At 39.8% G+C, this 13544-nt stretch overlaps 1 protein-coding gene across 4 annotated transcripts in view; it reads right to left on the bottom strand.

Moving 5' to 3' along the window:
• Nucleotides 1–13544, bottom strand: part of LOC141917798 (tyrosine-protein kinase Fer-like) — a 216578-nt gene that overhangs the window by 196917 nt on the left and 6117 nt on the right. For 3 of the 4 annotated variants that reach the window (XR_012621465.1, XM_074811323.1, XM_074811325.1), the window contains exons 1-3: nucleotides 6417–6495; nucleotides 5993–6251; nucleotides 1036–1209 (exon numbers count right to left, since the gene is read on the bottom strand). Coding sequence is in view for 3 of the 4 variants with exons in the window: in XM_074811323.1 (XP_074667424.1) it covers nucleotides 1036–1209; nucleotides 5993–6199 (381 nt within the window). In the remaining variant the exon portion in view is untranslated. Of the gene's footprint in view, nucleotides 1–1035; nucleotides 1210–5992; nucleotides 6252–6416; nucleotides 6496–13544 lie in introns of those variants that run through there. The other variant, XM_074811324.1, reaches the window with a different exon arrangement.

The raw sequence follows: 13544 nt of genomic DNA, 5'->3' as shown, positions 1-13544 counted from the left end.
CCACACTGGAACATTCTATTCCTGAAGGACTGTACCCCATGGTATGGGCCCATGCTGCAGCAGTTCTTGATGAACTGCAGCCTGTGGGAATGACCCACATGGGAGCAATTATTGAAGGGCTGTATCTCATGGGAGGGACCCCATGTCAGAGCAGGGAAAGCACGTGAAGAGGAAGGAGCGGCGGCCAAGGTCAACCCACCACACTCCAATAGCCTGGCCTGTATCTTGAGCCCTCCTACCCACTCCACAGGTCTCCTACTCACTGGCTAGTCCAGTTGGCACTCATTAATAGAAACACACACTCCTACACTCATAGGTCATCCCAAATACCAGCACTGCCCCTCTGCCCACCTGATACCCCATGTGACTAGAAATGCTGTTAACACACCGGTGTTTTAGCTGAACAATGCTTTAACAGCATCAAGGCCTTCTCTGTTTCTCACTCTGCCCCACTGATGAGTAGGCTAGGGGTGGGCAAGAAGTTGGGAGGGGACACAACCAGGACAGGTGACCCAACTGACCAAAGGGCTATTACATGCCATATAACATGATGCTCAGCAATGAAAACTGAAGGGAGGGGTATTTGGGGGAGGTAGTCAATGCTCAGAGACTGGCTAGGCATCAGTCTAATGGTGGGAAATAGCGAATGATCACCTTTGCATTACTTGTTTCTACACCACCACTTAAGCTGCCTTTATCTTGACCCACAAGTTTTCCTGCTTTTGCTTTTTCTGTTCTCTCCCCCATCCTACTAGGGGCAGAGGGAACGAGTAGCTGCATGGTGCTTAGCTGCTGGCTGGGGTCAGCCCACTATATATCTGTCCAAATAAATTCATATAGAAGAACATTTTCAATCTCTGCCTTGTCAGCTAGGATGAGAGAGAAAATGTGGAGGAAATATTGAAAATTGAAACTAGACACAGTCTACATATCACAGACCATCACTTGTACCATAGCACAAAACCAGAAGAATTAAAAATCACCCTTAATTTTCTAAACTATAATAAATCTATAAGACATAATTGAATAAAATACCTTGTACATCTCTGCTTCAATTTGTTGATGAACACCTACATAACTCTTCTTCACTTGCTGCTTATCTTTGATCATCATTGTAAGCCTATGCAAAGGCCCAGAATTAAGATCCTCTGCATGTGTCTTCATTATTTTACTCAGTTGTTCTGTTTGCTGCACCATGAGCAACCAAGACTATTAAAAAACAAAGGCAGAAAAACAGTTAGTTACTTTGGCTTACAAATAACCAAATGAACAGGAACTGTGGAGGAAATGCATTGCTGTTTAAAACAATTTAGTAATTTTATTTTTCTTTTTAAGGTACCTGAAACTTGAGATCTTCTGAAAAAGTTCTTCCTGCTATAGCAAAATCATCCCTTGAACTTGTTCATTAAAAAAGTATCAGAGACAAAAACATAATATTGCATGGTCACATTTCAGCACTGATTTAGTACTTCTGAACATCCATGAAAGCTGTACAGCCTTTTCTGGATTATATCCTCAACACCTTTGACAATCACATCCTCATGTTCTTTGTTCTCATTTCCTAATCACAGTTCCTCTCTTCAAGCTGACTTTTTTGCCTTTATCTAAATATTTCACAGTAATATGCATTTGAGTTGCAATTGCTTAAGAGGATAGTATTCATCAGCTGCTCCATATTAATTGATATCATCAGTGTTCAGTCCATCAGTGGCAAAACATAAGGTGCTAACAGATTACTCATTTGTCATAGTAACTGAACATTTTCTGTACCCTTATTTTAATAACTTCCTTGGACATTCTGTCAGTCAGTTTTCAGGACAGCAAAATATACTGTGGCTTTAAACCTTGCATAAAGGATGAACTGCAATGTGAAGAAATATTTCCAATGTACAACATACATGGACCTGAAATTAAAGTTCAGATGAAAGAAAAGTATTTCATACCCTAAAGAATACTGTTACACTTTGTTGATGGGAACAGTATAGGATTCCTAAGAGGTAATTCACTAACAGACTGCTATGCTACATTTGAAATTGCATAACGGCTATTTGCAATATAATTACCAGTTTTTGAAGGCAGCTGATATGCTGTTTTTAAAATCTTGTTCTTCCTAAAGATACAAATTAACCTTAAATCATCAAACCTTCAAAAATGTATTCATTTCATACGTTTGGGGTTTTCTTACATCTAATTATAAACATGTATTATACTGGGTCTGGCTGGGATGAAGTTAACTTTTTTTCATAGCAACCCATATGGTGCTGTGTTTTAGATTTTTGACCAGAACAGTGTTGTTAACACCAATGTTTCAGCTATTGTTGAACAGTGCTTGCACAGTATCAAGGCCTTCTCTCTTTCACACTCTTTTCCCCCACAGCAAGTAGGTTGGGAGTATGCAAGAAGTTGGGAGGGGACACAACCAGAACAGCTGACCCAAATTGACCAAGAGAGATATTCCATACCATACAACATCATGATCTGCAATAAAAACCCAAGGAGAGGGGGATTTTTGGGAAAGTAGTCATTGCTCAGACTGGCTGGACATCAGTCTGCTTGTGTGAGGTGGTGAGTGACTGCCTTTGCATCGCTTGCCTGCCTGCCTCCCTCCCTCCCCTTTTTCTCTTTCCTTTGCTTATTAGGCTATCTTTATCTTGACCTATAAGTTTTCTTACCTTTGCTGTTCTTGTTCTCTTCCCCTATCCCTGAGGGGTGGGGGGAGCAAGTAAGCAGCTTTGTGGCACTTTGCTGCTGACTGAGGTCACCCCATCACATATATTTCCATCTCTACATGACTATACTAATAGTCATAGGGGATTTTAGAGATTAAAATGAAAACCAGATAATCCCTGCATACTTATTAAACTATCTTTAACATTTCCTTTAGCTCACACACATTCCATGGACTGACACAGAGCTGTCTCAGACTGCTTAAAAAGTAATACTCTAAAAGGTCAGGACCTAAAGCTTCCTGGCTTTATCTGAAAACTGTTTAATCCTTTCACTACAGAACACTTTCCAAATGACATCAAAAGACATATTTCGAAGTTGTGTAGTGTTGTTTTTATCATAAACACCTTTATTATAGGAATGAGTTCACAAGAGAACCCCTAGAGGCAGAACTGTAAGATTTTTGCCTTCTCTGACTGATTTATTACTGATGAAACAAATAGTTTCAACCAATCCTGAAAAGCCCAGCAAATGCTTTTTTCAAACAGAACAGGTACTCTAAAGAAATTCTCAGCTTACAATTAGCTAAATAAACCCAAATAAGTCATATATGTAGTGAAAAATTGTCTTTCCAATAAAAAAAAATTAATCCACACATTCTTGATTCCTTACATCTCTTTCCACACTGAGAAAATACTGGCTAAAACAAGATTTCAGTGTTTTGTATGATTACATTTTATTAGTTTTATAGCAAAAGCTATTTAAAAGAAAAAAAGCTAGCTAAGGGACAGATAGCAAATGAGGCAAAGCATTACCTTTCCAAAAAAAAAAAAACCCACCACACACAAAACCACAATCTGTCAAAAGCAACAAAATAAAATATTGTTCTGTTTAACAGGTGAGTTTTTAGACATACACACAGAAAAAAGCTTATGGAAAGCACTTAAAAATACTGTTCTAGCATTAGTAGATGCTGCCACTGTGCCTTCCAACAAGTTTACTGCCTCTTCATTAAAAAAAAGACATATTTTCAAAAAAACCCATCTCCAATTACTCACTCTTGCTGTACACTTAAAAAAATAAAAACATAAAAGATTAGCAATATTAGGGGTTTTTTTGATGTCACATAACACCAAAAATTGAATATATAGGGACAGTTTTTCAAATGTTGGGAAATGTAAGATACTAGACTTACACTGAAAAATATTTGGTCAGATTTCGGTTCTGTAAAACCGCTCTTCTCAGGAAGAAGTATCATGAAATAGCAAAGTAAATTAGAACAATGTCAGTAAAGCAAAACAATAATCCTGACATTTTAATTGCCAAAAATCAGTAAGACAACATATTGCTGCACAACCTTAAAATCTACATTGACAGTGAAATTTCAAGGCAAGCCCATACAAAAGATTATGAATATTTTTACTGTTGCACAAAGATGTACATAGATCGAGGGTACAGTTTGAAGAACGTGATACCTCCTCAGAAGATGAGGGGAGGGGGGCTAAAAACTCATGAAAGAACAACTTAGGTGCCAATGTCTAAAACAAATTTTTAAAATATGACACAGATGCCTCTCTGCAATCCAAGGAGAAAATGGCTTAAGATTTTTTTTTTTTTTAATTATTTGCTCACAGAAAGGACACCCATATTACTGGCATAAATTGTGCTAGACTGAGCTAGCCACAAAGCTTAAAGATTGCAATGCTGAATACTCCAATATCTATGCTCCTTTATTGTTCTAGCCTAAGTCACTCTCAGTTTCACTGCCTAAAAATAACTGCAAGACAGTTTTGTTAGCACATAAGAGCAAATCTACTGGGGTAGCAGTAGCAAGATTAATCATATCAATAAATCTATATGGAACTATATGGATACAGAGTTTTCTATGCCATATATTTTATACTGATGGATTCCAAAGAAGATATCTGACTTCTGCCAGTAAGCAGAAAACGTCTGAATCGGTACCAAAGTCATCACAGCTTAGATGATAAAACCTATAACAAACTGTACATGAAAAACATAACTAGGTGAAAACCATTCCAAATACACCAAAATACACCATTAAAACCCACATATGAAAACAGGTAGAGTGTCAATTTAAAAATACAATAATTACCGGGGAGGGATGGAATTTAAGCTAAACACTCTGTTTATACTTTTGGGACAGCTGAAACAGGCTAGCTATACCAGTGTAGCTTTCAAATCACACAAACCACTACTTTAACCCAGTATAAATCTAGACTGATGCACAAGGAATAGTTATGTTCCTACTCCTATGAGCATGATATACTATATGCCATGTTCATACATAAAAGGCTAGCATTCAAGCAGCAACTCCAGAAGCCAGATAAGAACTGCTTTGTCTAAAACAACCAGACTGAAAAAGATGTTTTCCTGCAGAGTAGGAGATCAGGATTTATGCCACACTGAAGTGACTGTGTATCCACTGCTACAGCAAAAGGGCCAATAATTGAATAAGCCATTAAAACAGAATTGTTTTCTCTAGTCAGGAAGGAATCCAAGTCAGGAGTGAAGCTTACTAAAAAGTGAAATAGGGAAGTTTAAGTCATCTTTACCTTCACTGTACTTCCTCTAAATGTGATGATTAATCATTTAGGGGGAGGACAGCCTTACCTTCATAAGAAGTCAAGACAGTTATTTTAAATTGGGTATGAAACTATGTTTAAACAAATCTACAATTATGAGAAACATCCTGAATTAATGCTTTGTTTTCACAAAAATATACTATGGTGTAAATAACAGTTCGAATGCTACGCTTTGCCTTGGTTTCTCAGCATTTTTCTATTTCTGCCACAAATTCTATAACAAACAATAGTTCCCATTTAACTGTTTTATAATAAAAGCTTACTATGTTTTGAAAACAGAGCATGCTAAACAAAACAGCAGACAACTCAGGAACCTAAAATACTGAAGTTCAAAATTCAGGATCCTGGTTTAGTTTTTTGTTCTTAAAGCAAGACCAGAGCTTTACTTTTGCTTATTCCACTGAGGGACTAAAAGGAGCTTATTTTAAACACTTTGGCAACAGTAATTCTCAAGAGGCTGAATCAACAGGAATCAAACAGAAACACTATTTTGAACTGAGCCAGTTATTCCCTATACGATCTTTCCCATTTTCCTCTAAATAAAGTAGACAGAATAAGACAGAGTCACTTCACAAAGTGGCCAGGAGAAAAATATTTATTGTAACACATTTTAGTAGGTCACTGAAAAATAAAAAAAAAATTGCTGGACTTTGTTACTTACAAAAAAAACCAAACTAATGAAAAAACAAAACCCTGTTGATTTGTAAGGATTTTCTTACCTTGGACACATTGCTGATATAATCCAGTTGGCAAGTACTCTCTTTATCTATTTGATTACAAAGATTTTGTAAAGTGGAAGCATATTCCTTATCACTTTTTACTCGCATAACCATAAATTTCTTCACTGTTTCCAGCAGTCGTAGTTCCCAGTCTTGTAGTTTTAATAAAGCATCATGAGAATACTTCAGGTCACTTCCAAACCCCATTTTTTAAGGCACTCTATACTGCACAGGTGACAAGATAGTGTCTTCACCACATCTGAAAATAGAAGATTAATGAGAAACATATCAAAAGAAAAACCTTGTGTTACAAAGGGCAACTATTAATTCCTAAATTCTGAAATAACATATAAGATTAAGCATTACCTTATATACCACTTGGAAACCAACTGAAAGGAAAGTCAAAACAATTTCAAACACCAACCTATGACTTGAAGATATCTCAGGTCCTCCATGTTACTTTGAATTGTCAGCTTAATCTCAGTTTGTATCCTCCAGTTTCCCATCTGTAAAATATAGTAGTATAATAGTACCTACATGTACTGGGTCTGGCTGGGATAGTTAATTTTCTTCACAGCAGCCTGTATGGTGCTATGTTTCGATTTGTGACCAAAACAGTGTTGATAACACACTGATGTTTTAGCTATTGCTAAACAGTACTTCCACAGTGTCAAGGCCTTCTCTGTTTCTCACACTGCTCCACCAGTGAGTAGGCTGGGGCTGGGCAAGAAGTTGGGAGGGGACACAGCTAGGGTAGCTGAACCAAACTGACCAAAGGGATACGTTCCATGCCATATGTCATGATGTTCAGCAGTAAAAACGGGGAGTAGTCTTTCCACAGTAACCTGTGCTCAGAAACTGCCTGGACATTGGTCTGCTTTTGGAAGGTGGTGAGTAATTGCATTTGTCTTCCCGAGTAACCGTTATGCATGATGAAGTCCTGCTTTCCTGGAGATGGCTGAGCACCTGCCTGCCAATGGGAAGTAGTAAATAAATTCATTGTTTTGCTTTGCTTATGCACACAGCTTTTGCTTTCCCTATTAAACTGTCTTTATCTCAACCTATGAGTTTTCTCACTTTTACTCTTCTGATTGTCTCTCTCCCCCATCCCACCAGAGGGGAGTGAGCAAGCAGCTGTGTGTGGCTTAGTTGCCCACTGGGGTTAAACCACAACAGATACACACATAAGAGAGTCCTTAATTTCATACCATTTCCCCCTAAAGCAGCTCCATCTCATTGCTTAAAATGAACATCATTTAATAATCAGATAAGAAATATTGAATATTACTGTATGAAATCCTACAGCACAACTGCAAGTCAAAGACATGTCTGAGCTAGCTTTAAAACACCTGCTTCTGATACTGCTATGCATGCAGTCACATCACAGAAGAGTTGAGTCCACATATACGAGCAATTTCCAAACTTACATGGAGTTCAGCCCACAGGGCAAAACCTATTTACTGTGTATCCATCTAAAATATATCCCCATACTAAACAGCTTCAAACTTGGTCAGATAAACTTACATAAACTACAATTACAGCTCTAGACCGCAGTACAAACATACCCTGGTGCAGTGCTTTTTCACCAATTCCTGCACTCCAGACAAGCCTTAGTTCTTTTGAACACAAAAGTATTAATTTCATCATCAGCTTTGCATTGCCACTTAAATTAGCTGAGTGCTTTACAAGCATTAATAGATTTATCTTCCTAACAGTCCAAGAGGTGAAGCAGGACTAATACTCTTATTTTATACAGATAACCAAGACACAGAAATTCACATCAACATTGTACCAGCTAATACTGGATACCTTATTTGCAAGGCTTAAAGACAGACTTTTCAGAGCGCCCAACATTTTTAACATATTAAACCTCTAGAACAAAGATGTAATTGGCTTCAGTTAACACACAAAATTCCTGCAAAACAGAATCTACAACTTAAAAGCTATCAGGTAATGAAGAACAGTCATCACATAGGCAAATTTTCATGTATGTTTTGTCCAATATGATACATCATGGTTATAACAGCATAATTACTTTATCTCCAGAGTAGCCTTACTCCCAAAATCATTCCTTCTTTTCCTGCAGTTTCCTGCCTGTTAGCTCTTCCAAAAAGTTACTGAAATAAGCCTCATTCACTACTTATTTATTCTCAGAACACCAGATATGGTATGTAAAGAAACCATGACCTTATAAAGAAAAATAGCATTGTGTTGTTATGCATGTACACAATAGAAACAAATGAAGGTTATATTAGTAACCTTAGATCTTGCCGTCACAAGCTTTCATATACTCTTAACTTCAAAAACATCATATTATATTCAGAATTCTTACTGATGGTTAAGAGCTCTGTCATAAATAGCAACACTAAATTTATATTGGCTCTATTTATAAAGGATTGTCTCTGTCATTAGCTGTATTAATGCTAATATTTTTACAGTTAAAGTTTAGGTACAGTCTTGCAAAAAAAAAATTTAGTAAGATGAAAGAAAAAAAATTTTAAGACCCTGATTAACATGACTGGTGCTTTATTTGTGATTTTTTTGACACACTTTAGATTCATATCTACTTTTCTGACTAAGCTAATTTTTCTCCTACCGCACTTCAGAGTTATAAGCTACTTTCTTACATTTCAGAATCAGAAGAGAATGGAACTGAATCTCAGGATAAAGTCTGGCCCTGTGCTACTAGTAAAGTGCTGACTTCATCTTTTACTGAAAGACAGGAGGACAAGGGAGGGAAGAAATATTCTCAGCATATGATATTTCAGTCAGATTTTACTGACTCATAGTAAATCAGTAGAACAAAAGATCCAATAATATCTCACTTTAGTCTGCTAAATCTCCAATCTAATTGTTACTTAATGAAGGTTTTCAGATTACACTATTAGATGCCTGGATACATTGACAAAAAAAACATATACATACTGGACTCTGATATTTGTTTTAAATCATTCCATTCACAACAGAAGCAGCATAACAAAAATTTGTTTTGCAAGAGATACAATTTTAATTCTTTAAGTCTAACAAGAATAAAGTTTCAGAGCTGATGATTCACAACTGGGCAAGCCAGTCTTAGTACTTCTCCTGTGTAAATTCAGACAATGTTCAATACAGAAATTAGAATCATAGAAACATTTAGGTTGGAAAAGACCTTTAAAATCAAGTCCACTGTAAACCTAACGCTGCCAAGTCCACCACTAAACCCTGTCCCTAAGCGCCATGTCTACACCTCTTAAATACCTCCAGGGATGGCGACTGAACCACTTCCCTGGTGTCTTGGTTTAAACCCAGCCAGCAGCCAAACACCACACAGCCACTCACTCCCCGTCCCAAGGGATGGGGGACAGAATTGGAGTGGTCAAGGTAAGGAGACTTGTAGGTTGAGATAAAAACAGTTTAATATTCGAAATAAAACAATAACAATAATAGGAAGTACAAATGGGTAGTACACACTGCGATTGCTCACCACCTGCTGACCGGTACCCAGCCCGCTCCCAGCTAGCGATCCCAAAGAGAACAAAGATCCCTAAATCACAAGCCTGGAAGCGAGAGAGAACCCCCTCCTTTCTGGCTGACTCTCCTTTATATCCTGAGCATGACATTACATAATATAGAATATTCCATTGGCTAATTTGGGTCCCGTTCTCTGGCTGTGCTCCCTCCCAGCTTCTTGTACACCTCCACATGGGCAAGACATGGGGAGCTGAGAAGTCCTTGATCTCTTAGCAACAACTGAAAACGCAGTGTATTATTATCAACATTCTTCTCATACTAAATCCCATACTGAATCTAAAACACAGCACTATTCTAGCTACTAAGAAAGAAAATTAACTCTATCCCAGCCAAAACCAGGGCACACAGGCAGCCTGTCCCAGAGCGTGACAACCCTTTCAGTGAAGGTATTTTCTTCCTAATATCCAATCTAAACCTCCCCTGGTGCAACTTGAGGCTGTTTCCTCTTGTCCTATCACTTGGTACTTGGGAAAAGAGACTGACACTGACCTTGCTACAACCTCCTTTCAGGGAGTCATAGAGTGCAATAAGGTCTTCCCTGAGCCTCCTTTGCTCCAGGCTAAACAACCACAGTTCCCTCAGCCGCTTCTCATAAGATTTGTTCCCTAGACCCTTCACCAGCTTTGTCGCTCCAGCACCTCAATATCTTCCTTGTAGTGAGGGGCCCAAAACTGAACACATTATTCGAGGTGCGACCTCACCAGTGCCAGTTCAAAAGGATGATCACTTCCCTAGTCCTGCTGGTCACGCTATTTCTGACACAAGCCAGGATGCTGTTGGCCTTCTTGGCTACCTGGGCACACTGCTGGCTCATATTCAGCCGGCTGTCGACCAACACCCCTGGGTCTTTTTCCGCTGGGCAGCTTTCCAGCCACTCCTCCCTAAGCCTGTAGCATTGCATGGGGTTGTTGTGACTCAAGTGCAGGACCCGGCACTGAGCCTTGTAGAATCTCATACAATTGGCCTTGGCCCATCGCTCCAGCGTGTCCAGGTCTCTCTGCAGAGCCTCCCTACCCTTGAGCAGATCAACACTCCCACCCAACTGGGTGTCATCTGCAAACTTAAGGGTGCACTCGATCCCCTTGTCCAGATCATTGATAAAGATATTGAACAGAACTGGCCCCAGTACTGAGCCCTGAGGAACAGCACTTGTGACCGGCCACCAACTGGATTTAACTCCGTTCACCACAACTCTCTGGGCCCGGCCATCCAGCCAGTTTTTTTACCCAGTGAAGAGTACGCCCATCCAAGCCATGAGCAGCCAGTTTCTCCAGGAGAATGCTGTGGGAAATGGTGTCAAAGGCCTTACTAAAGTCCAGGTAAACAACATCCACAGCCTTTCCCTCATCCACTAAGCGAGTCACCTTGTCATAGAAGGAGATCAGGTTAGTCAAGCAGGACCTGCCTTTCATAAACCCATGCTGACTAGGCCTGATCACCTGGGTGTCCTGTACATGATGGCACTCAAGATAATCTGCTCCATAACCTTCCCTGGCACCAAGGTCAGGTTGACAGGCCTGTAGTTCCCTGGATCCTCCTTCCAACCCTTCTCGTAGATGGGCATCACATCTGCTAACCTCCAGTCAACTGGTATGGCACAGACTCTCCATCGAAGTGCAGAAGGAAAATCCTTTATTATTACAATGGTACATACTTATGCTCTCACTACCTTAACTCTTACTTCATGATAAGCAAATCAGTAACTAGACAGTCATCAACCCTCTCTCCCAAAAACAGTTCCATACTTTCTCTAAGCTGACTTATCTTTCTTCCAAGGCCTGCTTCTCCAGGCTGGTGCAGAACTGGCGCTTCTCCAAGCCAGCACAGGACAGAGCTCCTGCCTGGCTCACCAAGCAGAGTTCTCTGAGCAGAGCTCTCCACCTTCACCAAGCTCCCCAGAGCTCTCTGGCTGAGCTGACCAGCTGATGTCAATTTGGCTCTTAAGTATTGAATCTCCCACAGCTGTGCAGGGCTGACAGGCCAATGCCAACTTGCCTCTTAATCATTTACCAGTAACACATGATTTGACTCTTAACATATTGAATCTCCCACAGCTGCACAGAGCTGACACTCCCACAAACTGGAACCTCCCTGGTTAGCCAGGACTGCTGAGAAACAATGGAAAGTGGCTTGGTGAGCACTTCCGCCAGCTCCCTCAGTACCCTTGGGTGGATCCCATCCGGCCCCATAGGCTTGTGTGTCTAAGTGGTGTAGCAGGTCGCTAACCATTTCCCCTTGGATTATGGGGGCTTCATTCTGCTCCCCATCCCTGTCTTCCAGCTCAGGGGGCTGGGTACCCCAAGAACAATTGGTCTTACTATTAAAGACTGAGGCAAAGAAGGCATTAAGTAACTCAGCCTTTTCCTCATCCTTTGTCACTATATCCCTGCATCCAATAAAGGATGGATTTTCCCTAGCCCTCTTGTTGCTAATGTATTTATTGTCCTTTATGGCAGTAGCCAAATTCAGCTAATCTCAAATGCTCCAATATTGCAGAGGCAAAGAAGTGGTAAACAAGTATCAAGATCTAACCCACTTAACCGTCTATAGCCTAAAAACCAATACTTTTAATTATATATAGAAATCAAGTGAAGCCAGTACAGATCACACTGTCACTTACTTGAAGCCAAAACTGTAAGAAGAATTACCAAATAAATTAATAGACATGGTCTATGCAATCTGTAGTTAGAGTACTCTTAAAAAGCACAAGTGCATTTCAAAAGGCCAGCATTCAAAGAAACAATATCTGGCATCAATACATATGGGTATTTTCTCAGGTTTGATATTCCCTTGCTTGGTACACACAGATGGCTTGATAGCCGCCCTACTGGGTGTCCTGGTTTAGCCAGGATAGGGTTAAGTTTCCCCAGCAGTGGGGGGAAGCTCTAGCTGGGTTATTCATATACCATGCTGACCAGGGGCCAGAGCACGGGAAGAATTGGTGATCGCGTGGTTGGCGCAGCCGGTGCTCTCACTGCTGTATCAGTACATACCTTGCTCTGTTCATTGTTATTACTGTTATTGTTGTTGTTTGTTGTGTTGCTATTGCATTGTTGTATTAAACCTTTCCTTATCTCAGCCCTGGGCTTTGTATTTCACTCCCTTTGTGGGGGAGGGGCAGCAGTCGCGTGGTCTCAGACCCCGACAGGGACTAAACCACTACACTGGGTCAGGCCATTTAGGCTAGTGCTCTGTTTCCAACCATGGCAACAGGATATGCTGTTTCACAAGCCTGGCTGTTATTTGTGGCTTGTTCATTCTTGTACTTCCCCACATTCAGTTACCGGATTAGGTAAGAAATATTAGTAGTCCCATTTTTTGCTTCTCCACACAACATTATAATGGTAGCACTGAACATGCAAGACAGATTCCCAGACAGATTTTACTACCACAGGCTAGTGGTAAAATTGAGAAATCCAAAGCAAAATCTAAATCCAGAAAAGATTTGCTGTGGAACCAGTATGAAATATGGGAAATTTGAGACACAAAGATTTTTTCTGTATTTTCTGCACTGGAGTAGAAAGTAAGTGTGAAAGATATTAGAAATAAAATCTTCCTCAAAAAAAGAGGAACGATAAGTTTTGTCAGTACATCAATGAAAGAACTGCAATGACAGCCACATAATTCTTCAATACTGTAACATTGCCTTCAGCAAATAGAGCCAATATTCCAGCATTAGTAGTCTTCCTGGATTCCAGCAACAGCTCTGAAAACAGTACTTTTCACATCCAATCTACACCTAAAGATTGCAATCTATCCCTGACACATGATGACGGCAATACTGGATCAGATCAAAGGTGCATGCAGTCTGCAGTCCTGTATCCTGTGTCTCAGTTGCTTTTGGTAATTGGCAGAGTAGGGATGAACAAAGCATGTATATAGCAATACTTTCCCAGGATACTCTCCTACCCTTGTAATAACTTCTGGCTCAGGAATTTTATATGTTGCCATGAACTATATCCCAGAATGTGACTATTAATCTTAAAATAATGATGGATCCATAATCACCAGTTAAAACTTATAGTTTATAATGTGAATA

Source organism: Strix aluco, chromosome W (genome assembly GCF_031877795.1).
Source record: "Strix aluco isolate bStrAlu1 chromosome W, bStrAlu1.hap1, whole genome shotgun sequence".
NCBI classification, from domain to species: domain Eukaryota; kingdom Metazoa; phylum Chordata; class Aves; order Strigiformes; family Strigidae; genus Strix; species Strix aluco.
This window is presented reverse-complemented; position numbering and strand designations above follow the sequence as displayed.